The sequence below is a fragment of the Microtus oregoni genome, unplaced genomic scaffold (assembly GCF_018167655.1).
Source record: "Microtus oregoni isolate MIOR12 unplaced genomic scaffold, Mior012 000048F_ref0000485, whole genome shotgun sequence".
NCBI lineage: Eukaryota > Metazoa > Chordata > Mammalia > Rodentia > Cricetidae > Microtus > Microtus oregoni.
In genome coordinates this window covers 14,062,805-14,090,257 of record NW_024543222.1, presented here as the reverse complement: position 1 = coordinate 14,090,257, position 27,453 = coordinate 14,062,805, and the positions used below count along the sequence as shown (strand labels likewise).

Below are 27,453 nucleotides of genomic sequence, written 5' to 3'. Positions count from 1 at the left end.
ATTACATAAAGACATTTACAGACTTTCTCTTAATTGCTGCTTTGGTAGACACTAGGATAGAGGGTATGTCTGCAAATGGTTGTCTAGTTCATTGGCATAGTTTTGTAAAACTGATTCTGGAACAGTTAAGTTGGCTTAGAGGATCTGCTTTCAAAGCAGTAAGTTTAATTTTCATTAAATAAAATCAGTGCATCACAGCATGTATAAATCCCTCACATTTCTGAAACAATGAATTCTTTATGAAGCTGACTAAGATGCATGTTATCAAGCTGAATGCTATTGCATTAGCCCACTGAGTCATGTAGCCCTGGAGTTGCTTAGTCACCCTATCCTGATTATTGCCTAGCTGACTGGCACATTTACAAGGGAATATTCCATCAGTAGTTTTTATCACTGTTCATTAATTTTATAAGCAATATTAAATGTCATTCTTAAGTAGATTCAAAAGCTAGAGAAAGCTTGCATCCACAAAAATGTCTGCATATGACTGTTAAGCTAGTAGACTGTATATTCTAGTTACATGAGATTTACCTACAGCCAGCTTTTCTGCAAAGTGCCTTAAAAATTGAAAATTCACAATTTAAACTGAATTTCTTTGAACATCCGATAAAAACTAGACTCTACTTTATTTGAGTGTTCTGGCCATGATTTTTTTTCAATTTTTATTGCATTTTATTTATTTTTTGTTAGGATAAGGGATACACATGTGCGATAGTGTGCGTGTGGAGATGAGAGGACAACTTGAAGGAGTCGTCCTCCCCTCTGCTCTGTGTCCTGGGGTCAAGCTCAGGTCATTAGGCTTGGCACAAGCACCTTCACCCGCTGAGCTATCTTGGCTGTCCTCATAATTTGTTTGGTTTTCTTTGGTTGGTTTAACTAATCACTATAGTTGTTCTTTATACACACAAATCTGTTTTTATATAAACCAGTCTTACTTGGTAAGTTACTAAATCTTACAGTTAGAAAACACAAATAAGAATTAATACTTAAAAAGTTTTCTTATGAGACCTGCAGGGGAAAGATAACCTTTGAGAAAAAGTTTACACCACATCATCTTACAAGAGATGTTTTCAACTAAATTAAACTTCAAGAATCAGCTCCATATTGATTCCTATCATTTCTTCAAAAGTATAAAACAATCAAATGAAGAAATCATAATGTCAGTAAATTCACTTGGCTAATATCTTTCCAAAGCATTTCTTAATTCATTAAGATGATTTAAGTTTTATGTGTAAAATATTTTTATAGAATAATTTCCCAAGATACTAATAAAATTATAGAATCGGAAATTTCATTTGGAAGGCTGTAGCCATTTCATTAATAAAAGTTTACCTAGAAACGTGTTACTTTTAAATTTTAAGTAATTAAAATAACTAGTCTTGATATATCCAAAAATAAATGTATCTCATTTTCAGTGCCAGCTATCTAATAACACAAAACTCAAACTGTTGACATAATTATACAGTAATGTTATAAATTGTTTCTCATATTTAAGGCATTACTTTTTATGTTTTCCCTATATATTTGAGGTATTAAATTTGATGAAGTATTTTTAAAGTAGTAATTATTCCAGGAACTGGGTTTTTCTTGTTTCTTTTATTGTTCTGTGAAGATCCTTGTCCTCTTCCTGAAGATTCCAATCAAGAGTGATTCCAGATTGGTTTTTTTAACCAACATTTTCCTATAAGGCCAGTGTCTTACAGGATATAAGGATATACAGCTCCATTGGTAGAGTGCCTACCAAGCATGCCCTGAGTGTGATTCCTAGTACCACATAAATGAAGGCAGGAGGATCAGAAGGTTAGAGGCATCCCTGGCTACATAGTGATACACAATTCTCTGTCTAAGAAAACTGGTAACACCCTGACCATAATAATTAATTATTATGATGAAGCAAGAAGAAGTCCTAGGTAAGTCCCAAGTTTTTATCTTAGAAGACCAAAATACTTGGAGATACCTTATTAACTAAGGAGGCAAATGGAAAAACAAGAATAAAGAAATTAAATAATCTTGGTGAAATTTCTCAAGTTTGTGTTTCCCGTTAAATATCCAAGTAGATGACTTGTTTATCCCAAGTATGGATATTGAACCTAGAGCCTTCTGTGTGCAAGTCAAGCCCCCCAGCTCTAGCTGCAACCCTGAACCACTTTTTATTTTAAGATAGGGTCTCATTAAGTTGTCAGTCCAGCCTGAAACTCACTAACCCAGTAAAGCCTTGAAGTAGTATAATCGTCCTGTCTTAGCCTCCCAGAGTAGCTGGAACCATAGACCTATACCACCAAGAACAGCTACATAATTAAGGCTCATAAATTGTTGGAAATGTTGCACAGAAATGTGGTTCTTTTACAAAGGGGGGGGGGGGGACTGGACAGTAGTGGCATGCTTCTTCAATTCCAGCACTCAGGAAGTGAGGCAGGCAGATCTCTCTTAAGTTTGAGGCCAACCTGGTTTACAGAGTGAGTTCCAGGACAGCCAGAGCTGTTACACAGAGAAACCCTGTCCAAAAAAATAAAAAATAAATTTAAAAAGGAAAAATTGGATGGTCAAAAAAAGAAGGGAGATAAAGCAGAAACCTCAAAGGGAAGAGGCCTGAAAAGAGCCAGTATGTTTTCGGTATCCTTTTTGTTTTCTTATATAAGTGTGTGTGTGTGTGTGTGTGTGTGTGTGTGTGTGTGTGAGAGAGAGAGAGAGAGAGAGAGAGAGAGAGAGAGAGAGAGAGAGAGAGATGATGATTAAATGATTCCACTTAAATACCTGTTTCAGTTCCTGGTGAGGGAAATGGTAGCAGTTATACACTGTGCTTAACAATTACACTCATTCTTCACAGTGGTGCTGTTTACCTTACCTGAGGACAAGAAAGCTAACAAATTCCTAAAGTAAGTGACTAGCCCAAGGTCACACAGATAGCAAGTAACAAAGATAAATCCAAACTTAGTCCTGAATTCACCATTTTACTGCTCATCCAAAAGGTGTTTCTGCTTTACCTATTTATTTTTAACAGAATTCATCTAGCATAAACATTTTTCAGATCATTGTCTTTACACTATTTTTATAGGATTTGATTTTAATTATTTCACATCTTCAAAATTTCATTCCCTGACATCGGAATACATGCCTCCATTAGTTTTTTCTAGAGAAAACAGAACAAACAAGTCCTTGTGGAAACTCAGGAGACAAGTGATCCCCTAATGTGGTTAAATATTTTCCTCTGCATGTCTTTTTTAGCTTTAATCTCTCAACTCTGTATGTGTGTGTGCATACAAATGTCAGAGGATAACCTACTGGAGTCATTTCTTTCTTTCCACCGTGAGGGTCCCAGAGATCAAACTCAGATAATCAGACTGGTGGCAAATGTCTTTACCTGCTGAGCCATCTCTCTCCAGCCCTCAATATTTCTTAAGAATAAAAAAAATCAGAGCCAGTGTGCAATTGAACATGCACACCCACCATCTCACACACAAGCACAATGCAAACTCACATAGTAATAATAAAGTTTAAAAACATTTTTTAAAAAGACAAAACTGGGTGTAAGCACACTTACACTGATAATCCCAGTATTTAGGAGGCTGATAAAGAAGGATTCTAAGTTCCATGCCAGCCTGAGCTACCTAGAAAAACCTTATCTAAATAATTAAGCCTTTTAGGGTGTGGGAGGTAGTGTGGGTGTGTGTTTGTTGTATTACTTAGTAATATCAGATTTTGTTTGACACGTCTGTGTTTTCTCTCTTATTTTGTGTCAAGAATTATATGCGTGGCATGAACACTAAGAACGAGCCTGAGATTATCTTTTGCGCTAAGGAACAGAGGTGCTTCCGGGCCAGGCTTTGTGTTCATTACAGAAGAATGTAAGCTAGCTGTGCAGCTGCGCTTCTGTTTGTGCCAGACCCTGTCCATTGCGTACGCTCTTTCTGCTGCCAGTCCTGAAACGGGCTTCGTTTTAAATGACTCATGGTGTTTTCCATGAGTAAGTGTGCTTTAGTCAAAAGCCATTTAGACAAGAGCCCTCCTTTCTCTTCTACCTCCTCTCCTGCTGTACTGTTTATATTTACATTTGGATGAGCAGGTCCTTCCGTTAACTTTAGTGTATCTTGTGTTTGTTTGGTTTTCTTCCTTTTTTTTTTTTAGGTCTGTCCTTGCCTTTTTTTAATTAATTAATTAATTTTTTTAAAAAAAACTTTTTTTCATTTTACATACCAATCCTAGTTCCCACTCACTACCATCCTCCTGCTCGACTTCCCCTTACCCCGGCCCCTATTCACTCCTTAGAGAAGGTAAGCCTTCCCATGGGGAACCATCACTTTGAGGCAGGACCAAGTCCCTCTCCCCTATATCTAAGCTGAGCAAGGTATCCCTCCAAAAGAAGAGAGTGGGCTCAAAAGCCAGAACAAGCAGTAGGGATAAATCCTGGTCCCACTGCCAGTGGCAGCACAGGCTGCCCCAGCCATACAACTGTCACCCACATTCAGAGAGCCTAGTTTGATCCTATGCTGGTTCCTGCACTGTCAGTTTGGAGTCAGTGAGCTCCCATTAGCTCAGGTAAGCTGTTTCAGTGGGTATCCCCATCATAGTCTTGATCCCTTTGCTCTTATTATCGCTCTTCCCCCTCTTCAACTGTACTTTGGAAGCTCAGCTCCACTATGGATCTTTGCATCTGGTTCCATCAGTTGCTGGATGAAGGTTCTATGATAACAATTAAAGTAGTCATCAATCTGAGTACAGGGAAAGACCAATTCAGGCACCCTCTCTACTGTTGCTTAGGGTCTTAACTGGGTCCATCCTTGTGAATTCCTGCAAATTTCCCTAGCACCTGGTTTCTCTCTAACCTCATAATGGCTCCTTCAATCAAGATAAATCTTTCCTTGCTCTCTGTCTCTGTCCTTCCCTCATCTCAACTATCCCATTCCTTCAAGTTCTCCCCCCCTCCCCTTCTTCCCTCCTCCTTCTCTTCTGCCCTCCCTTCTCCCCCTACCCCCATGATCCCTATTCTCTCAAGAGCTCTTGTCTATTTTCCGTCCCAAGGGGGATACGGGTATGTTTTCCTTACGGTTCTCCTTGTTACCTAGTTTTTCTTGGGGATGAGAACATGAGGGAACAGGATGGTCGATTTGGGGAGAGGATCTGAGTGGCAGAGCAACAAAAGAGATATCTTGGTAGAAGGAGCCATTACTGAGTTTAGAGAGAAACCAGGTGCTAGGGAAATTCCCAAGAATCCACAAGGATGACCCTAGCTAAGACTCCTAGGATCAGTGGAGAGAATACCCGAACTGGCCTTCCCCTGTAATCAGATTGGTGAATTGAGCCTTCATCCAGTAACTGATGGAACCAGATGCAGAGATCTACAACCAGCACCAGGCCAGGCTCCAGTAATTCAGTCGAAGAGAGGGAGGAGAGATTATTTGAGCAAGGGAAGTCAAGATCATGATGGAGAAACCCACAGAAGCAGCTGGCCTGACCTAGTGGGAACTCTAGACCAACAGTTGTGGAGCGCCAATGATCGAATGAGGCCCTCTGCATGTGGGAGACAGTTGTGCAGCTTGATCTATCTGAAGAGCCCCCGGCAGTGGGACCAGGCTCTATCCCTGATGCAAGCTTTTCGGAGCCCATTCCCTATGGTGGGATCCATGTTCAGCCCTAATGCAGTAGGGCGAGACTTGGTCCTACCTCAACTTTATCTGCCAGGCTTTGTTGGCTTTCCATGGAAGGCCTTACCCTCTGGGAGGAATGGGTAAGAGGTGAGCTGGGAGGGGGGGGGAGGAAAACTGTGGTTAAAATGTAAAATGAAATTAAAAAAGAAAAAAGGTTTCTTTACAAAGCTTATCTTATTCGAATGCTTTGTTGGAATGTTTTCTATCATTTTATTAGGAATTTTTCAGTTATACAAGGAGTTTTAAAACATTAATTAGAGCTTATATATCCACCACCTTGATTTTATCTTTTTTTCTTATATCTTCTCATCTACCCACATCATACTTGACCTGACTTTCCATAAGCATTTCAAAGTAAATTACAGACAATACAGTTTGCTGGAATACTTTTTAAAGGGTGAGGTGAGATGGTCTTCTGCCTTCTAGCTGTCCTGGGAGTGCTGTCCAGTGCCTGCAGTGGAAAAGCCACATACTGTTACTGAGTAGTACTACTAAGTCTTCTTTCTTCCTTAGCACCATCATAGTGCAATAGTGACTTCTCAGTGGAATATTTCAGTGGTTTCTACCACAGATAAGCTCTTTGAAACTAGCTAATATCCAAAATAAAGAGACATTCAGTTACGAATATTCTTTACTTCCCTGCCCCACAGTCCAGTCCTAAATTTATGTTTGGATACATTAAAAATATGGCTTTCTTTTAATGTCAGTCTGACAAAAGTCCTAGGTACTGAGGCACAGAAACTGTTTCCTGGCTGTTTTTGGTGCCTACAGTTGTTTTACCATATGGTACTGGTCTAATTTTGTCTGTGTTCTTCTCTTGAGACTTTTATGAATAGATTACATTTTTAGAAAAATTTTAAAATAACTTTTTAAAATGTCAAAGCTTTCTCAGTAGGAAAAGATGTAATATAGCATTATGTCAGTAGAAGAATGTTATCTTTGTCTTACTCTATATCCAATATTGACCTGGAACTCTCTGTATAACCTAGATTGACCTCAAACTTGAAGTGATCTTCCTGCCTTTGCCTCCCAGGTGCCGAGGTTACAGGCATGTGCCATCATAGCCAGTGCCAGAAGTCGTTAATAGAATTATTCTCCAAAATGGGAGCTTTTACATTGAATTACTACTTACTCCATATTGTAAATTAACATTAATCATATTCATAAAAGCCTCTTTTGAAACCAAATCTAAAGTAATCTTAGACCTGAAGAGATAAGTCTGTTTAGAAAGCAACTCAGTCTCTTAGTAACTATTTTCACTGGAAATGCAGTCTCTGGCCAGACATGTCTCCTTATCCAGGACAGGAGGGCTGAGGTTTACAGGCATGCATAGCCACACCCAGGATCTGAATTCATGTCTTCATGCTTGAGCAGCATGTGCTCTTTTCCCACAGATCCATCTATCCAGCTCCCAAACGTATTTCTTAAAGACAAGTACAAGACAAGTTAGGAAACAAACAGCAATAAACCTAATTAATCCTCATGCAATGCTCACATCCTGTAGAAAAATGCAATATAATAGAAAAATCTGGATCTTGCCATCAGAATTAGGTTTTTATTCAAATTTTGAAATCAGTCATGTGGACTTAAGTCTCTATCCTAAATAGACAGACACATCTATGAAAGTATTACAAGAATTTTGTGACAGTCTATGATTTTTCCTCTGATCAGAAGAACTCACCCCTGAGGCAGGCCTAAGTAAGGGTTGCCCTTCTTACCTCCCTAAGGCATATAGCAATGGGTCACGTCAACTAACATCTGTATTTTCTTCTCCCTCCCTAGAGTTCTGAGACAGCCAGCTAGCTCATACTTTCTCTTTTCCTCTTCCTCCCCATTTCTTCCCCTCCTTCTCCCTTCATTGTTTAGAAAGAGTACTCAAAAAAAAAAAAAAAACGGGTTGTTAACCACTAATGAATAAGTCCTTCCATTGAAAGAGCCATAATCTGTCAAAACTAACTGTTCAACTTTTTACCTCTCTAGAATTTAAGCAAAACTTAGACAGGAGAGTGATGAATAAAAAATGATACTGAATTTCAACATTTGATGGAATCTCTGAGACTACCTGTTGACTACCAGGATAATAGAACAAAGACTTTAGGGACCAGTTTGCAACAAGGAAATAGTCTTTGCCAAACTGATTGAGAGAGCAAGGCACAGTGATGTGTTTGGAGTCCCAACTATTTAGGAGACTAAAGCAGGAAACATGCATGGGCCCAGAGGTTGAGACCAGTCTGAGCTGTGTGTTGAGACCTTGTCTCAAAATAATAACAGCTATTTTGGAAAAATCACAGATGAAAGAATGACTATAGCATCAAAACAAGGAACAACAAGAAGCCTTCAAAGGAAAAATTTAAAATTTAAAAACTAGATACCACATAATAGTATTCAAAATGAAGTTCTCCAAATTATACCACATACAAAAAACTTTAAATATTTCTGTTCATCAGGAGAAGTAAAGTGACAAAACTTACTCTGAAGAATCTGAGACATTATTCTTAGCCAGGCTAAGACTGTAAATCAGCTGAATTAAACACGTACTATGAGCTAAAGGAAACAATGGACTTAAACTAAAATAAGAGGGCTAGGGATGAAGCTCAGTTAATAGTGTTTGCCTACATGCATGAAAGCCATGGGTTTGATCCCCAGCACTGTATAAACCAGACATGCGGCTGAGCCAGGAGGATTGAAGTATATGTAGTAAGAGACTGTCTCAAAAAGGGGGAGGGGAATTGAGTTATATTACATAAATGAGAATCTGATGAAGATTTTTAGATTTAATATAACAGAAAAGGGCCATTGGAGATATTAAAAAGAATAATGTAATCATTGTAATAAAAATTTGTCTGAAAGAATATTCGGTTTGAGAAGCCTGAGGCAGTAAGTGAAGTTAGGGAAGCCAGATCCAAAACTAAAGATAACAGGGAAAACCTGAGGGAGGGAAGTGGGAACACTTAGAAGTCAGCAGAGGTGACTGGGATAAGAAGTCTTTCAAATGGAAAATATTCAAGACTTCTGAGACAGGCTAAGATTGTTAGGGCAAGTTCGATTTTTAAATAACAGGAACTTTGATTTTAATTACATTCTGGAGGCATACGTGGGCTCCAGTGCAGTGACAAAATACTGATCTCCCCTCCTGAAATGTGAAATCTTTCAAGAAAATTCCCTGGAGTGGTTCCCCTTTCCAGTGTTCATTCATTCAGAAAGCATTTCCTGATGCTTTACTGTGTACCTCAGATTCTGTATCTGCTGTTGATAATAGTGGTGGCTCCTGCCTCCACGGAGCTTATACTGTCATTAAGGAAATGAGAATAAATAAGGAAACAGCAAACAAAAATAAACTGTTGCATTAGATTACCGTGTGAGAAAAGGAAGTAAAAATGGTATTTTGATAATTCACTGATAGAAAGCAAGCCTTTGCATAAAGAAAATGATGGTGGTAAAGGAACAAAGACTACAAAGTTATCAGAGTAAGCCTCTGTGACAAAGTCACATTTAAGGTGAAACCTGAAGAATAAAAAGCTTACTAGGTGAACCGGACATAGTCAGAACAGCAGGTGGGGACTGGAAGGCCATCCAAACCCTTGCAGGCCATGAAAAGGTGTAGAGAGCCACTGGAGACTCCTATGTAAAGAACTATGTGGTACTTTTGTCATCAGATCGGTCCAGTGCCAGCACTGGTCATTGCGGACTCAGTCAGAGCCATAGATTTCTCATACCAAGTGAGAAAGGTGCCCTTTTACCGCCTCTGCTTTGTTCATGCAGATCTTGTGAACTCCTTTTCAGCCTCCTGCCTTTCCCAGTGTGAGCAAGTACTTATGGCAGCTCATATAAGCATCTCTGCCCTTGATATAATATAGTAGTAATTTTCAGCCAGCCTGTCTTAGAAATTCACACCAAATCCTATACATATTCCTCTTCCCAGTGGCCTGTATAACATCAAGAAAACAAGTGTAGGATTTATTAGATTTTGATGCTCTGTAGAATTCAAACTCAGTACAGTGCTTGAATAGGTATAAAACTGCCACATAATCACTACAGAATGTGGTACAGTTAGGGTTTTTCTATACAGATTAATTCATTAGATGGTTTTGTTCACTTCAGTTAAAATTGAAATTTGTGCATGCTCCAATGCACCTCAAATTTTAATTCTCCCTACATGTTGAGACTTTGTCTTCAATTCACATTTAGAAGAAAGGATGTTAAAGTAAGAAAACTATTTCTACACAGTGATAAAATCTTATTTTGCACCAAGATTTGGGTTCTTCTCACTTCCATAAGCCCTTAGACTTAAAACTAGAAAATCTCAAGATTTGTTTTCCCTTTACAATTATATCCCCTCCATTCTTAGCATTTTCCAGGACTTCTGCAACAGTGAGAAGTCTTGAAGATGTCTACCTTTCTTCAGCGATGTTTTGCTTGTGTTAGATCCACTTCAGGGAGCCACTGCCCGTGGGGAGGTGTAAATCATCTGCTCTCCTGACAGTCAGGCCGTCCTGGCAGAAAGAGCCAACTTTACATTTCAGTCATTCCCTCATGCAGCTGGAGTGTCCTTATCCAAAATGCTTAGGACCATATGAAGTTTTGGGGCATTTCAGTTTTCAATTTTTTTGACTAGGGATTTACAATCTAAAGCTAAAATGATGTAAAATCAATATGTAGTTTCCATATGTATATCTATATATATATATTGATTACTGGAGAAAAGTACTCAAAAGTATAAACTTGCTTGTTAAATTCACTGATTATTTGATTGTTTAATTTAGTTTCATCATACCATATGAAGGAAATCAGTAATTCCGATGAAATATTTTCTTCCTCTACCAATGTGGAAAATAACCACTTATTTTTAGCCTTTTTAAAGTGTTTTAAAGTGTTTGGGGGTAGATGTGTGCACATACGTGTGGAAGTCAGAAGTCAGTACCACACATCTTCCTCAAGCACTCTCCACTTGTTTTGTTCTGTTTTAGGCAACGCCTCTCACTGAATCTAGAGTTCATCAGTTTATCTAAACTGGCTAACCAGCTAGCCTCAGGGATTCACTTGCCTTCTTTCCCCAACTCTGAGGTTGTAGAAGCATGCCAACTTCATGTAGATGTTGGGGATCTAAAGTTAGGTCCTCATCTGAGAACTCTAATTTTTCAAAAAAATTATTTTTAATATTGTCATGTTCTAAAACCACATTTTTTCTAATGGTGTGTATTATTTGCTTTAGTTTGTATTTTTTTGTTCATTTGTTTGTTTTAAGACAAGATTTCACTATATAGCCTTGGCTGTCTTAGAACTCACTGTGTAAACCACGTTGGCCTTGAACTCACAAAGATCTCTCTGCTACCTTCCACCATGCCCCACTTCAAAGAGAAAAAATTTTTAAATGTTTGCTTTTTACATTGTTCTGTGAATTTTCTGGGGGTTTTAGTTTGGTTTGGTTTGGGTTTTTTTTTTTTTTTGAGACAGGGTTTTTCTGTGGGTTTGGAGCCTGTCTTGACACTCTGTAGACCACGCTAGTCTCAAACTCAGAGAACTGCCTGCCTCTGCCTCGTGAATGCTATCATTAAAGGCATGTGCTATCTCTACCTAGCTATTATCTGTGTTTTTTAAGGTGTGGCGGGGGGGAGGTGTAATACTTGCATGCAGGTGCTCACAGAGGCCAGAAAAGGAACTCAGATCTCCTGGAACTGGAGTTATAGGCAGTCGTGAGCTGCCACGTGCTGGGAACTAAACCCAAGCCCCCTGAAAGAACAGCAAGCACTCTTAATTACTAAGCCACTTTCCCAGCATTTATCTGCGGTTTCTAGATAACACTGAAACTTAAGCATGATTTTCAAACATATAATGTATAATCTGCTAAAACAAATTCTTTACCTCTGTTTTATGAGGATGTATTATGATTATGTTAATAACAAAATAGACTCTAGGGGCTAAAGATAAGACTTGGCGGTTAAGGGTGCTTACTGCTTTTGCAGAGAATGCAGGTTCAGTTACCAGCTCTCGCATCAGACAGCTCCAGCTGCCTTTAACTATGGCTCCAGCAATCTAACACTTTCTGGCCTCTGAGGGCACCTCTACACCTGTGGTACATAATCTCATGCAAGTACGCACACACACCTACATGAGTTTATATCTACTTATCTACATATTTATTTATATGCATTTATATATACATAAATTTTTAATTCTTAAAAATTAAATCTTCTAGTGAAAAGTTTGAATGAAATATTTCTGGTAACAGTCATAACTGAATAAATGAAGTGGACAAAACTATATAATAAAGTTCACATTTGTTCTAGAATTATTTTTGGAGCTTTTTGTTTGTTTTTTCTTTGTTTATTTTGGTTTTAATTTGGGGGGGGGTTCGGGTTTTGTTTTGTTTTTGTTTTGGTTAGTTTTTTGAGACAGGGTTTCTCTGTGTAGTCCTTGCTGTCCTTGAACTCACTCTGTAGTCCAGACTAGCCTTGAACTTGAGATTCACCTGCCTCTGCCTCCGAGCACTGAGATTAAAGTCTACCATCACCTGGCCATGCTTTTGGTTTTTTGACCCAGGGTTTCTCTGTATAGCTTTGGATATTTTTTAATCTAAAAATAAAAATTAGTAGACTTTATTATCACCTAATAACTAAATGAGTGTAGCATGAGCACAGAAACTGACCTATGTAGAACAAACTCAGCAACTCTGCAACAGACCTCATATAAGTAAAATAAAGTAAGTATATCAAATGAATGACAATTTAAACTGCCAGAGGAATAAGTGTTTCACCTGAATACATCATCTGTAATAAGAAAATGTGGCAGGTATAAGAGGATTAATGTAGTAAATGTTAGATTAAAAACAAAGTCATGAACTAAGGAACTGTTCTCATTGTCTTTTCAGTTTTTATTTTTTTTTCTTTGTTTTTAAGAAGTAAGCAAGCCTGTTTACTTTGCATTGCTTTTCTACAGGGATGATTTTCAAATTACATACTGGTTCAACCATATTGGTTACTAAATATTGAAATGTATTGTTAGTGGTTAGTAAAGAGCTGTTGGTTTGCCCAGGTTCCTCTGAGGAGCTCCACCTCTGTCTTTCCCCTCATCCAGCACTAAAAGATCATCTCCCCAAGTCCAGAAGCACTCTTTAGGATCTTTTCGCTATTCTTGCATCCCTGCTGATTCCTGCTTTGGGGGACTTTACTATTGTTTAACAATTTTTTAAGACTGTCCTGATTTTCTTGATGTTGTAAATGAATCATTTGTGTTTTACCATTTTCTATGTATGATCTGCCCTCTGAAGTGTCTTAGTAGCTCTAACATACCTGCATTGTTTGTGTAGCCAACTTTCAGGGTTTTGTTATTCCAGAAAAGCCCTCACACCATCATACTGCAACTCTAATAATCTTAAACTGTTTCCCCACCTCTATTTCTCTCAATGATGACAGTTTAAACTAAGTTATGCCATGTCTTTTTGTTCCTTCCAGTTCGCTTTGCACCTTACAGACCTCCAGATATCTCCCTGAAGCCCCTCCTCTTTGAAGTGCCCAGCATCACCACAGAGTCAGTGTTCGTTGGCCGAGATTGGGTATTCCATGAGATCGATGTTCAGCTTCAGAGTTCAAACGCCAACGTGAACCAAGGAGTAGTGATCGTGGGAAACATTGGGTTTGGAAAAACTGCCATCATCTCCAGACTGGTGGCCCTCAGCTGCCATGGTACACGGATGAGACAGATCGCCTCTGATAGCCCACACGCCTCCCCCAAACGTACGTATTCCTTCCTAAAAAAGAAAAAAAAATTCCACTTTATGTCCCTAAAATATTTTCTGACATTTTTATATTAGAGCATATATCCTTTTATTCCTAATCTGTGAAACCTGAACCATGTGAAGACCATTAATTCAAAATTCAAAAAAAAATCATAATAATCTGTGTATATCTAGCCCACATATCCAGTAGTCTCCAAAGTGTATCAGGAAAACTTTTTGTGGTTTAAATGTGTGATGCTTACCTGTTGGTCTGTCTTTTGGCTAATGACTCTAGCGATTGCCTATAGTCATTTGTAAACGTCATTGTCAGGGGATCTACAATCTGTGCCCACTTCTTGTTAAATGACAACACAATCTGTTTGTGGTCTTCATTTCTTTGCAAATGATGTTGGTGCCACACTGCTTGAACTTGAGCTCCACTGTGTCCTTGAAGGATTTCTCCAGCTTCCTTAGGGAAGGCTGCTGAAGTTCTCACGTGGTGCCCGACTCCATCTTCGTCACAAGCTTAGTGATCACCACTGGGATCTTGATTGCTTCTTTGTAAACACTCAATAGTACGTCTTCACATACTTACAGATGTTAATTTGTGCCGTCATTTATCGACTTGGTGAGATAGTTACTGTTTTCTTCATTTCACAGATAAGTGATCTGAGACTCCAGGTTTTTACAGCCAATATATAGGGAAGCAATGCAGCCTGGTTTCAGAAGCAGCCATTCTCTTCCCCCTTTTCTCGGCTGCCTTTTCTTATGGCAAAACTCATTTAGGGACAAAAGTAAATGGATGTGTATAAGAGTTCTTCCTGTATAAAGCAGTCTGCCTCTCCTTGATGGCTGAAAACAGAAAAGAAAACGCTTGCTTTGCTGATCCTAATCAATCATACAGCCCTAATCAATCATATAAAAAAAAACCACTGGAGATGATTTGTGTGAGACTGTAGTAGTCACAGGGTCTAGAAATCTAACAGAAACTCACTGAATACATCCAAACATTTTAACTTTTAAAATTGCTTAGCAGTTCCTATATCAAAGAGATGATTATCTCTGGTACATGTAAGAATTCCTAACATATAAAAGGACCTGGTACCTAAACAGAAAACTTACTGAGTAAGATTATATGGTAAACTCTTACATTAGAGGAATACCTTGCTCATGTTCCCAAATGAATTGCTTCTAAGGTAGATTGACATCTTATCGTGAGAGTCCAGAATTTGGGATTGTGCTCGGGAGGCAGAGAGGGGCGGATCTCTGTGAGTTCGAGACCAGCCTGGTCTACAGAGCTAGTTCCAGGACAGACTCCAAAGCCACAGAGAAACCCTGTCTCGAAAAAAAAAAAAAAAAAGAATTTGGGATTGTGCCGCAGCATTCAAATTGACTATATGGTACTTTGTGACTGTAAATGTGCATTAATTCTTTGGATCTCAGTTTTGTCACTTGCACCCGAAGAAGTATGACTAGCTGATTGTTGAGAGCTGCTTTGAGGAATAACGATGTAGCTCAGTGACAGAGTACTTGCTCAGCATGCCTGAAATGGAGTTCAGGCCTTTACACGGCAAATAACAGTGATAACAAAGTAGAGGAGCCTTAAAAATAGCTTCTGTGCTGAAATGTTGAGTCAAAGAACATGCCTTCATGGTTAGAAGTGAATTTCCACACCTATTCCAGTGTTTCCTTCGAGTGCTTACGTATCTACCACACCATACTGCTGCTTATCTGAGTAGTCCAGGAGTTGAGCTATTTGAGTGTGCCAGCAAGAAAACTGGCTGGCTAACACTTCTCTGGCAGATAGTAGTGGCAGGATCATGCCTAACAGAAGAGAAATCCCAAAGCCAAGGATAGCTGCTTTGTCTACAAGCAAAGTATCTGGGGTCCACACATCAACCAGGAAGAACAAGAGTAAATAGAAAACAGTCTGTATACTCTCCAAAGCCGATTTGTCAAAGGTAGTTTATTGTTATTCTCTAATAACTGTTGCCTTTTATCTCTTGGGAATCTCCAGAAACAATAAAACACTCCCCATTTATAAAATCATCTCCACTTTTATTGGTGTAGATCTGACTCTTATTAACTTTCAAGACTTGAAAACAGTAGGAGAAATAAAGTAGATGCTGCTATCTCTGTCAGAGCTATACAGAACCCACATTGCTTTATGAAAAATATTTGTTTCTGTAATCTGTTGGCATTTAGACTACCTTTTGCCTCTACCACCCTCAAATAACCTGTTCTTAAAGAAAAGTCAAATATAGTGGACTGATAGGATACACGCTGTCTTTATTTTGTAACTGGAAAAATAAGATTTCTACATTTTATGTGTGATTTGCCTACAACAAGTATGTGTGTGCACCACATGTGTATTTTGTATCTACAGAGGTTGGGTGAGGAGATCACATTTCCTGAAACTGGAGTTACATACGGTTGTAAACTGTCATGTGGGAGTTAGATTGTTTCTGGGTCCTGAGTCCTTTGCAAAAGCGACAAGTGCTCTTAACCACCTACCCATCTCTCCAGCCTGCAAGCTATTCTTCAGCATAAATCTGTTACCATATGAGCTAGCAATATAAAAATATTACCTGAAGCAGCAGAAGTTAAGGAATAAGAATAATGTCAGAGGCTTGGCCTAATTTTCTATAGTTTAGCATACTTTAAACTTGTGTAGGTTTATTTGGAATCCCTCTGGCTTTCTGAACCCTCGGGCAGTGATGCTGTGATTCAGTTATAGTAATAATGGAAAACTAGGACGTTATAGAGCTTTTGACTTATCTGTGTGTCATCTGTTGTTCTTTCTTCTGCCTCCTCCACACCGAGCAGTACTGCTGCGAAAGATGTGAGCAGTTTAGCCTGAGGTACTTTACTGCATAGCTCTCCTTCCCCCACATTCAGTTCCACAGCCTGCCCCCTCCTTGTCATTTCCCTTATAAGGTAGGGAAAAGCTGTCAAGGCAGACACTAGCCTGTCATCCTGCTTCCCGCCTACTTTCACAGATACAACACCACCATCATTCTCTGCCGTCATCATTCTCCCCCAGCATACACAAAGAACAAAAACATTTTGTGAAAATAGAGTGTTGCGTAATTCAGACATTATTGCGTCCACTACAAGCACACTCAGTGTGGTAGGTAGGGAAGTTCTGCCTAATACAGAATGTATTTTCCTGCCACTGGAGGTCCCAGTGTAGTTACCTGGACCTGACATTTGTCAACAGCCGCCAAACAGCTGCTCAGTTAAGTAATCCCTACTCTGCTCGGTTAAGAAATCTATTTTGCTAGTTTGCTGAGTACACTGACTTATCCATTAACTTCTATTTCTACTGTTCTTTGCATGCCAAACGGAAAATAAGCCACCAAACAAAAAGGAGAATAGCTAGAGGACAGAGTATTTAGACAGTAATTACTCAAAAACCAAGTTCCAAACAAGGGAACATAGAGCCATGGACAAGAGTGAATCAGCAAATGTAATACAGTCACTAAACTTGAACTCCAAGTGTCACACATCTCTTCAGACCTGCTTCACTGCCGTCTCTTGTACCCTCACCCCTGCAGTTGTTGCAGGGTAACCAACAGCTCTATTCCATGACAGTAGAGTGGAAGAAATCTAAATTCACTTTTACTGGTGCAAAGTTAAATGATACTACTTTTTTCTATTCTTTCTTATAGCTGTTGACCACCCAGTAATTTTGTTTTGTTTTGTTGGTTCTTGTTTTCAAAATATTTTCTTTCCTGTTTGTTTCTGTCATTTCTAATAATGAATTTTCCTTTTTTAATTTTCTAATACTTTATTGCTTACACCACTTGAAGCATAGTTTTCATGTAGTTTTCAGTGGCATCATAACACAGTACCATGTTTTAAACAGCCCTGGTATGTCATATTCCAGTTCTGTGACTCAGAAGTCTGGTTTCTTTGTTTAATCCAAAGATAGTCTTACAACTAGCAAGAACCAGTTAAAAATTAGAAAGTTTCTTCTCTTTTTTAATATTATTTTACACACTTAAAATGCTCAATTCCTAGCTGGGCATGGTGTACACATATAATCCCAGCACTCAGGAGACAGAGCAGGAAGATCAAGGAAGAGTTTGAGGCCAGTCTGACAGCAATGTAAGGATCAGCCACAGACAGACAGGTAAAATGAGCATAGTGTGTCATCATCTGAACAACAAAGTAAGTATTGGTCTTAAATAAATAGATCAATAAATGAAACAATTGAATAATAATGATAATAAATAAAATGAGAGTAGTGTAGCATATCTGTAACTCCAGGGCACAGGGAACTGAAGCAGGACGGGTGCTGTTGAGTTCTATATGAGCCTAAACATAAAGAAATCTGCCCAAATAGTAATGCTCTATCTCAGAATAAAGTGAAAAACAGTTCTGCATTTTTAATATATCCAAATACTGTATCACAGTCACCACAACCTAATTTTAGAACAGTTGATCCTACTAAAAGAAACTTGTATTTCTCAGCAGTAAATCCCTACTTTCCTTCAAACTCCTCATCTCCTACCCCAGAAAGCCCCTACTTTACCTATTGGTATGGATTTCCCCATCTGAATGAATATTTTATATAAATATAAGCACATACTGAAGATTTGAAGGGCCTGATGTGGTATCATGTATGTTGCAGTATGTGGATGTATTTCACTTCCTTTCTTCAAGTAGCAAGCAGTTCATTGTGTTTATCCATTCATTAATTGATGTATAGTTGATTTTCTATCAGCTGTAAATTTTTCTTCTCTGGCCATTGATGTACAAGATTCTATTTAGATGTGTGTTTTTTACTTCACTTGGGTATATAGTTAGGAATGGAATTGCTTGGTCATAGAACAATTTATTAAAGGAACAACATATTAAAGGAATTTAATATGCCTTTAGTAGAGCAGTGGTTCTCAACCTCTAGGTCCGTGACCAGCATACCAGATATCCTGCATATCAGATATTTACATTATGAATCATAACAGAAAAATTACAGCCATAAAATAGGGACAAAATAATTTTATGGTTGGTCGTCACCACCACATTAGGAACATTACTAAAGGTCACAGTATTAGGAAGATTGAAAACCACCAGTCTAGAGTTTTATGATTCTCTGATCAAACATCTCATCTTCTTAATTCAGATGTAGATGCCAACAGAGAACTACCGCTCACCCAGCCACCTTCAGCCCATTCATCTATTACCAGTGGAAGCTGCCCAGGAACTCCAGAAATGCGCAGACGGCAGGAGGAGGCCATGCGAAGACTTGCCTCACAGGTACAATAGGATTCCCAAACTGGGAGCCTGCGAGTTTCATTTTAGCACTAAAGCAAAGGTGGGAAGATTCTTAGCAAAAATAGGTAAAAGTGTCCGGGAGAACATGAAGAAAAGTTTCTCTTTTTCCTTTGTTTTAATGCTGTGATGGGATGAGAACCTCAAGACTTAGAAGAAAGTCTTCTAATGAGTTAGATAAGGGTGTTGGCCGGTCTCGTCAGTCACCATATAAATAAACAGTAGTTTGCATTTTTATTACTGGTTCATAGTTCTTCCTACTGTACCATGTAGTCGTGTGTGTGTGTGTGTGTGTGTGTGTGTGTGTGTGTGTGTGTGTCTTTCGAGACAAGGTTTCTCTGTAGCTTTGGAGTCTGTCCTGGAACTGACTCTTGTCAATCAGACTAGCCTCAAACTCATAGAGATCCGCCTGCCTCTGCCTCTCAAGTGCTGGAACTAAAGTACTGCACCACTACCCAGAATCCATAATATTTTTAATTTAAATTTCCTATCTTTCTCAAAATAGCATATGCACAAGAAAAACAAATAATGCTCAAAACTATCAGTTGACTTCTTTACCCAGCCAATCAGCTCCCATAAACTGTACATCCCCAGTCTTTTTTGATAGAGTTCTTCAGCATTATCTTCAACCTTTTCATTTAAAAAAAAAAAGCAAAAATAACTTTTTGGCTATCATAGTTTTAATATTAAATGACTCTTTTCTACAGTTGGTCCCCTTGTTTACAAAGCATTTTAAAATTTTATTCCTCTAGTGTTCTCTGTCTCTCTGACTGTCTGTCCCTCTCCCTCTCTCTCTCCTCTTCCTCCCTAATCCCTCCTGGGAGGAGAGGGGACAGGGAGGCTGGGAGAGTATGTTGAGGAGAGAGAGTAGGAGAGAAAGAGAGAACTCATGTGACTTAGTTTGCTTGAGTTTACAAAATCATTTAGATGATCCATTCTTTATTAGAAATACCCAGAAATTGGTGTCCATACATTTTAGGGGATTTCTTTCTTAAATTGTTCACATCCTTTCACAAAGAATTCTCCAGCCTTTTACCTAGAGAATATATATACTGCATGCCAGTGTTCTAGAGCTGGTTAAAATACCACTGAGGTTTTAGTCGTCACTATGCAAATTTTACTGAAGGCCTCTTTTTTTTTAGTTCTGCACCCAACCTCTACTTTGCTGTTTTGGGTATAGCTAAGCTTAGATTCTCCCAGTGTCTCTAGTCAGTAAACATCTCTTCTCTAGATGCTGAAAAGGTGATCACCTGGGTAGGGAATCCTGGTCTCTGTTCCTTTCCCAACCTTCCTCCAAAGTACCTGGTACTTTTAATTCTTGTGCTTTCCTGAAGTTTCAAAGATGGTCTGTAATACTGCCAGTTTCATATTTCCTCATAGAAATCTGTTCCAAGCAAGGCATAGTGGCTCTTAGTCTCAGCACTTAGGAGGATGAGATAATGGGGCTTCTAGGAATTTGAGGGAAGACTAAATGACAGTGGGTTCCAACCAGGGCTGTAGAGTGAAACTCCATGGGGTGGGTGAGGTGTTTATCATTCCTATTACTCCACATTCAAATGGACTTCCAGAACAGCCCCAGATTTCCCTCATATTCATTGTCAGCTCACCGTGACTGTAGGAGACATCTCTGCTTTTTTATAAATAGGGTGTCCCACCTGTTCTTTAGAATAATGTAAATAAATACAGAAATAGATGAATGTTGAAGAGATCCCAGCATTGCATTCAGTTATTCACTTAGGATGACCAGCAATCCAGAAATGAGTCACACAACACAAATGATCTGCACTGTGTAGCCTACATTCTTGTGGTGGGAGAAAGACAATACTCAAATAAGCACATAATACATCAGATGGTGGTAGGTGCTAAGAAGATAAAAGATGTTCTATCTGTCTGCTTTGTTACAGCTTCCTCCCTCTTTCACCAAGGAAAGAAATCAGAAGTTCCTTATTTTCTATATTTGAAAAGTTTTAAGTATAAGTAGGCTATTAATGACTGTTTATCCTTTCTGGAGGAGTGATCACATTCTAAATCTCATGATTGGGTCACCTTCAAACAAAATATAAATGAGTCTGTTTATTCCTTGAGATTTTAATATTTTATTAAATATTCTATAATAAGTTTCCCCTTATATTTGATGTTCATGTTTAATATTCAAAAATGTTAAATATTGTTTAAGTTGGAAATTGGTGGCTATTTACATTAAGTTCAAAAATTTTAGAATTCTAAGAACAACGTACAAATACATTTTGCATGTGAGGATTTAGCATGTTTAAGTTTATGCTAAACATTGTATAAGAAATGGCTCCTAGTTGAAAAATGAATATTATCCTAGTAATTGTGCCACATTACAGTTCGGCTATAGAAGCTTGTGCTGTGGGAGCACAGAGCAGAAGCCAGCAGCCTTGCTTCTCACCATAACCAACCAGTAAGTGGACAGCTGACTTTTAAATGAGATTCTCAAGTCAGTATTTAAAAAAAAAATATCAAGAGCCTCTTGATTTGAGAGTCCTTGATGTCAGTTCCTCTATTTCAGTAATTGCCACTGGTAGTTCATAGTGTCCTTGCTGCTTCTTGTGCTAATTAGTGGGAGACACTGAAGAGTTGGTCAGCTTTAAAACCGTCTTGTACACTGAAGAGACACTTTCCACTTGGATTGTAACAGCTTCTGCTAGATCAGCACCTGTCAGTCTGTCAGTTGTATGTCCAATTAAGCATAATCAGTGGAGAGGCACTGGAATTCATTTAGGTTTTTTCTTGTGTATATAAATTTACCTAGAAAAAGGTGAGTTTTCCATTTTTTATGCTTATTACTATGATGTAGTCATATGCATAGAATTTAATATAGGGGGCTGGGGAGATGGCTCAGCAGTTAAGAGCATTGCCTGCTCTTCCAAAGGTCCTGAGTTCAATTCCCAGCAACCACATGGTGGCTTACAACCATCTGTAATGAGGTCTGGTGCCCTCTTCTGGCCCGCAGGCACACATGCAGACAGAACGTTGTATACATAATAAATTAAAAAATATATTTAAAAAAGAACAAAACTTACTTTTTAAAAAAAAGAATTTAATATAGGATGGGTTAATAGGGCAGCAACACATTGGCATCTGTTTAGTAAAATTGTAATAAGTGTGGAGACTGAACTATTTGAGATTTTGTTTTGTTTGCTTTTCCTTAATCTCATAGTATTCTAACCCTATATGGTACTCATTATTATCTCCATTTTATACATGGGAAACGCTGGCTCCAGTGATTCTTTTTCCAAAGCTATGCTGTTAATAGGTAACAGAGCTAGGATTCATAGCCTGTATGTGCCTCTGTAAGGCTATTATCATTGTCTTAATTCTGTAAAAGATGGAACAGGTGCTCAAGGACCGGTGCCTTTAACCACTGCTGCTTTTCCAGTGACAAGAAGGATCTTTGCTGTGTGTTCTTTTAGAAACTCTCTCAGTCGTTGGATATGCCTTCAAAGTAAGAAAGCTAGGATGGAAGTGTTCACCTTCTCTGATTTTGCTGAGCTATAATTTTTTCAAAAAAAAGTTTCTGTGTGACTAACAGCCCTTATCATGTAAATGTTTAATCTTTAAGAAGATAATGCATATGAAATCAGATAATAAAGAAACCTATTACTTCTAAAATGTGTCGTAAGGAATCAAAAACTGGGTTTTTTTTTCCCCAAGAAAGAATTTTTATGTAAGAAAGAACTCTATGTCGTTCTTGCCATTGCTGTACTATGTAAGAAAAATGTCAAGTGATCTTAGTTTTTGGAAGTGATGTTGCTAAAAGCAAAAGCAGCCATCATTTTGGCAATCTGGTAACATTAAGTATGTTGAACCTAATATGGACATGTTAGGCACAACACATAGGGAAGGGTGAGCAGAGTCAGGGAATATCTGCAAGGCAGTGTCATGAAGTTTAATTAGTATTGGTGTAGGTGTTCTTAGAACCATGAGAACAAATGAGATCCAAGTCAAGCAGCAAGTAACCTATAAATAATGTTTTCACGTGTCTAAGGATTTTTGTCTTCTCAAATTAACACTGACCCAGATTTCATCTACATTCTGGATACAAGTATAGGAAAAACAATCTTGTATATTTGTCAACTTCAGTGTTTGTTGTTTGTTTGTTTTTAAACTGCATCTTACACTAGGACAGTGCTTAAGTGTTAGCTACTTTATCCCCAGCTCTTAATACAAGGGTTTAGCATATAAATTGGTGTTAAATGAATAAGGAAAGTCCAAACTCTTCCCTATACTGAAACCAAATAGCCTTTCTCTTGTTGCACTTTAGTAAAATCCAAACGACCTCATTAAAAAAGCTTCGCATGGGCTGAAGATGTTGGTGTACTCTATAATTCTAGCACTCAGGAGGCTGAGATAGGAGGCTCAGGAGTTCCAAGCCAGAAGTTCCAAGCCAGTCAGGACTGGCGTTGTCAGGCAGGGAGGAGAAATCACATGAGAGCAAGAGATGTAGGTCAGCAATAGAATGCTTACTTTCATACACAGGGCCCTGAGTTCAATACCCAGCACTGAAAAGGTTAAAGGTTATTAAACATCCTTACTTCTCCAACTTTACATTCATACACACATATTAGTATATGATTTTATGTAATCACATATATGTATAGTTTCTGCTTCAGCCTAAAATAATTAATTGCAACATAACTCTATTCAGAAGGACAATTCTTCATTCCAGAGGGGTTACAAATAACAAATATAGAAGAAGAGAAATTGAACATCCTTTAGCATCATACTAATCATTGCTGCAGAAGAGATCCACTGATAGATAACAAAGTTAATGGGCAAGTATTTAGAGAGCAATGGGACTTACATAATTTCAAAAGACTTTCTTCTAAGATATTTTTAACCACAAAAAACAACTTTACAGTTGCAGAATCTTAACTTCAACCAAACAAAACAGATCAGTCTCATCAATAGCAAGATATACTAACATTGAAACCTATGGCATGACTCATCAAGAACACAACACTGTTTTTATGGTATTCATCCCGAGAATAGGTCTCAGATCATCAGACAAACCCAAACTGAGAGACATTCAGCAAAATAACTAGTCAATATTTGAAAACATCAGAGTTGTGTAAAATGACTAAAAGTCTCTTATAGATGAAAGGAGACTAAAGAGAAATGTGCTCTGTGGGGTCCCTGATGAGTCTTGAATAGGTAAGGACCTAAAGGAAACACTTAAATTTGAGTAATGTCTTTAGGTAAGATTACTAAGTGTTGTTTAGATTTTTAGATAAAATTATTATATGTTAATTTACTGGCTTTTATAATTAAAATTATATAAAATACTAATAAGGGAGACTGAATGAGAAATAAATGGAAGCTCTGTGTACTACTTTTGCAACATTTCTGTAAGTCTAAAATGAGTTCAAGTTGAAAAATAAGTCTCATTGCTTAAAACAAAAAGGAGAAGGGGAAGGTAGGGCTTTTAACTGGAAAATTGCTGAAACAGAACCCAAGCCTGGGAACTATTTTTAGCCTCCAGTCTCAGAGTGATGATTAGAATCAGAGTTAAGAAACAAGAACAAAAGGAGATAAAGTAGTTATTTGCAGTCAACTTTCCGATCCCTAGAAATACTAAAGTAGCTGGTGTGGTAGTTGCTCACATGTTCTATTTTATGTGATAGCTGTTTTACCTACATGTTTGTCTATGTACCGCAGAGTGTGCTCTTCTCTTCAAGGCCAGAAGAGGGCATCACAGATAACTGTGAGTAGCCACATATAAGCTGGGAATTGAACTCAGGTCATTGGAAAAAATAGCCAGAACCCTTAACCACTAAGCTATCGCTCTAGCCCCAGTGACTCACACTTCAATCTCAACTCTTAGGAAGCTGATAAAGGAGGATCACTGTAAGGCCAGCCCCATGTACATAGTGAGTTCAGTTTTGTTTGTTTCTTTGTTTAAACTGACTTAAGCATTGAAGGATAGTGCTAATAAATAAATCAGGAGTATTGAGTGGCTTACAAATGTTAGCACTGACCTAAAGGAAGAGCTGTTGTAGCTCTAGAATTTAAAAGATATAAATGCCACTTGTTATCTAAGCTAGATGTTTTTCTGTCCAAATAGGTACCATATATTCAAAACTGCCTTTCCATCGTATGAGATTACCTTAATTCCTCCATAGGTATTATTTGAAGTAGAAAACGCACTATGATGTGTGAAGTCTTGAGACTTTTAACACAAACCTGGAAGATTTGCTGCCACTCAATTCTTTGATAAGGTTTATGATATGTTTTACCATTTATTGGATGTAACATTAAATCAAACATTGCCTCCCTCCACCTTTGGCAGTACTAAAGATGAAAACCAGGGTATCATACCTGCTAAGCAAGCATTCTGCTACTGAGCTATATTTCTAACCCAATCAGAATATTTCGATACTGTATTACATTTATTATTATGTGTGTACTCAAGTGTCTAGGTCAGAGAGAGTTGTGAGTCTCAGACCTTAAACTCAGGTCCTCAGGCTTTGTAGCAATAGCCCTTAACATGAAAGCATTTTATCAGCCCCCAATCAAAATACTATATTGACCTTCATCCTTTAGTATATGTGGCCTGCCTGCTTCTCCTTTTGTTCTTCCCTTGAAAGAAGAGCACGTTTACTTACTATTTTCCTTCAAAGATAGTTAACATACATAAAACTTGGGGTGGAAAGATGAATTACATAAGAAAGACATAGCTATAAATGAAATTAAGACAGTGATTTGAGAAATAAGAATCTACCCAAGGAAAAAAAAAGGTTGTGCCTGTTGGTTTATTAAGGCAGATTGATTCTGAGCCATTTCCAAGAAGCTGTCACTAAATCAAGTATAATAACTTCCTCAACACTGTAGACTGCTGTACAAATGTGCCTTTGATCACTAGTACAGTGTGATACTGGGAAAAATGCATTGTCTAGGCTTGCGTCCTGTTTTTATATATAGGAAAAGTTTTAGATCATATCAAAAGACAATCTAGGAGGCTAAGAAAGAACTCGTTCTTAAGCGCACTAGCTGTTTTTCCAAAGGACCTGAGTTCAATTCCCAGCACTTACACAGCAGCTCACAATCATCTGTAAACTCCAGTTCCAGGTTATCTGACACCCTCTTCTGGCTTCCACAGGCATTAGACACACATCTTCCTTAGTTGCTCTTCATCTTATTTTGAATCAGGATCTGTCACTGAAACTGTAGCACACTGATAAGCTATGGTAACTGGCCAGAGAGCTCCTTATCTATGCCTCCCCAGTGCTGAGGTTACTGGCACACAGCTGTTTTTACATGGGTGCTGGTACTTTATCTGACTGAGACATTTCGGTACTTATCACATAGTTTTGATGGAATTTATATACATATTACATAGCTACTTTGAAGTGTGTGGTTAGTAACCTATTTTGAACACCTTGCAAACCTGAAGGTATTGAATTGATTTTCTACCTGAATTCTTCAAAGAAGTCAAGACTTTATATTTGAATACTAAATACTAAAATTAAAAAGAGAAGCAGCTTTAGAAAATGTAACTTTAACACTGACCTTTGTTAAATGAAACCTTGTTTATCCAAGTACACATGTGATTTTTAACAAAATCAACAAAAAAACCCTCTAAATTTTATCTTCATCTGTAAAATGATACCCCATTGCGTTGGGCAAAAAGCAATTAAATTATACAAGGCCTCTGGAATCATTGAAGCAAAATATAGTGTGATTATATATTGGTTCAAAAGTTTACTGGTTTTTTAATTATGTGGAGATTTGTGTTCTTGTAGACAATAACCCCTGGCTTCACCATTGACTGAGAGGACAAGGTTTCTATTTGGGCTTCTTATACTTCTTATACTTTAAGATAGATAATAAAGCAGGGACTAATGTACCTAAGGAGTGGAGCTTTTTTAAATACAGCCTCTGATTTCTAGTCCCCTTATTGAACTCAGACTTCATTGTTTCATTCACAATCAGTTCCTGTCATTAGCTTTAAATATGCAATAATGTCTCCTGTGTTGTTTGATTTCCTTTGTGTTTAATGAGAATGATTTTTTTAACTGTTTAATTCTGGCATTTCCAGAATATATTAAAGAGATGACCACATTTACAGATGAGAAGTTTTTCATAATAGAACTCCTTTATGAGAGATAACGAAGAAAGCATTCTCGGTACATCCCTCAGTGCTAGTAGGATGTCAGAGTTATCTATAGGCACAAAGATAGTAGCTAAAATGAACTTACAGAATGTTGATGACGGCGATGATGAGTAAGAGGAGCGCAGAAGAGATGATGGTGAAATCACTAACATTATTTCCCTCTTACTGCTTTCTGAGCACCGTGTCAGATTCTTTCCATATATCAAGCTGAATTTCTCCTATCGATGCCTTGGTTTCTGCAGTATCCCATCACTTTTCTGAGCAGTAAGAGCTAGAAGAGCGATCTGTATTAAAGTCACTCCCTATGCTAGGCATAATGGCATACTCTGGAGATGGAGGCAGGAGAAGCAGGAGTGCCAGGCCAACCTTGGTTTCTTACTGCAACTCTATCAAAAAGAAAAAGGAAACCCTCTTTTGTACTTTCTCTTGAGGCAAAAATAACAGCCAGAACAGACAATATGGAGTAAATTCTACACGTTTCTAACAAGCAGCTTAAAACAGACAGCCAGAAATCCCAGATCCTAAATGTTATTAAGACTCATGAACTCTTAGTATTTAAGAGCCATATTTAGCAAATCCTCACCTCTTTCCTTACCTTTTATCTTATTTTGGTACTTTGCCTCTGTCTGGACTTTGAGAAAATATTTACTGATAATTTTTAAATATAGATTATTTTATTT

At 38.0% G+C, this 27,453-nt stretch overlaps 1 protein-coding gene across 10 annotated transcripts in view; it reads left to right on the top strand.

Moving 5' to 3' along the window:
* Positions 1-27,453, top strand: part of Tanc2 (tetratricopeptide repeat, ankyrin repeat and coiled-coil containing 2) — a 331,636-nt gene that overhangs the window by 214,430 nt on the left and 89,753 nt on the right. For all 10 annotated transcript variants that reach the window (XM_041635617.1, XM_041635621.1, XM_041635620.1 and 7 more), the window contains 2 exons: positions 13,097-13,378; positions 18,488-18,621. In XM_041635617.1, the coding sequence (XP_041491551.1) occupies positions 13,097-13,378; positions 18,488-18,621 (416 nt within the window). The remainder of the gene's footprint in view (positions 1-13,096; positions 13,379-18,487; positions 18,622-27,453) is intronic.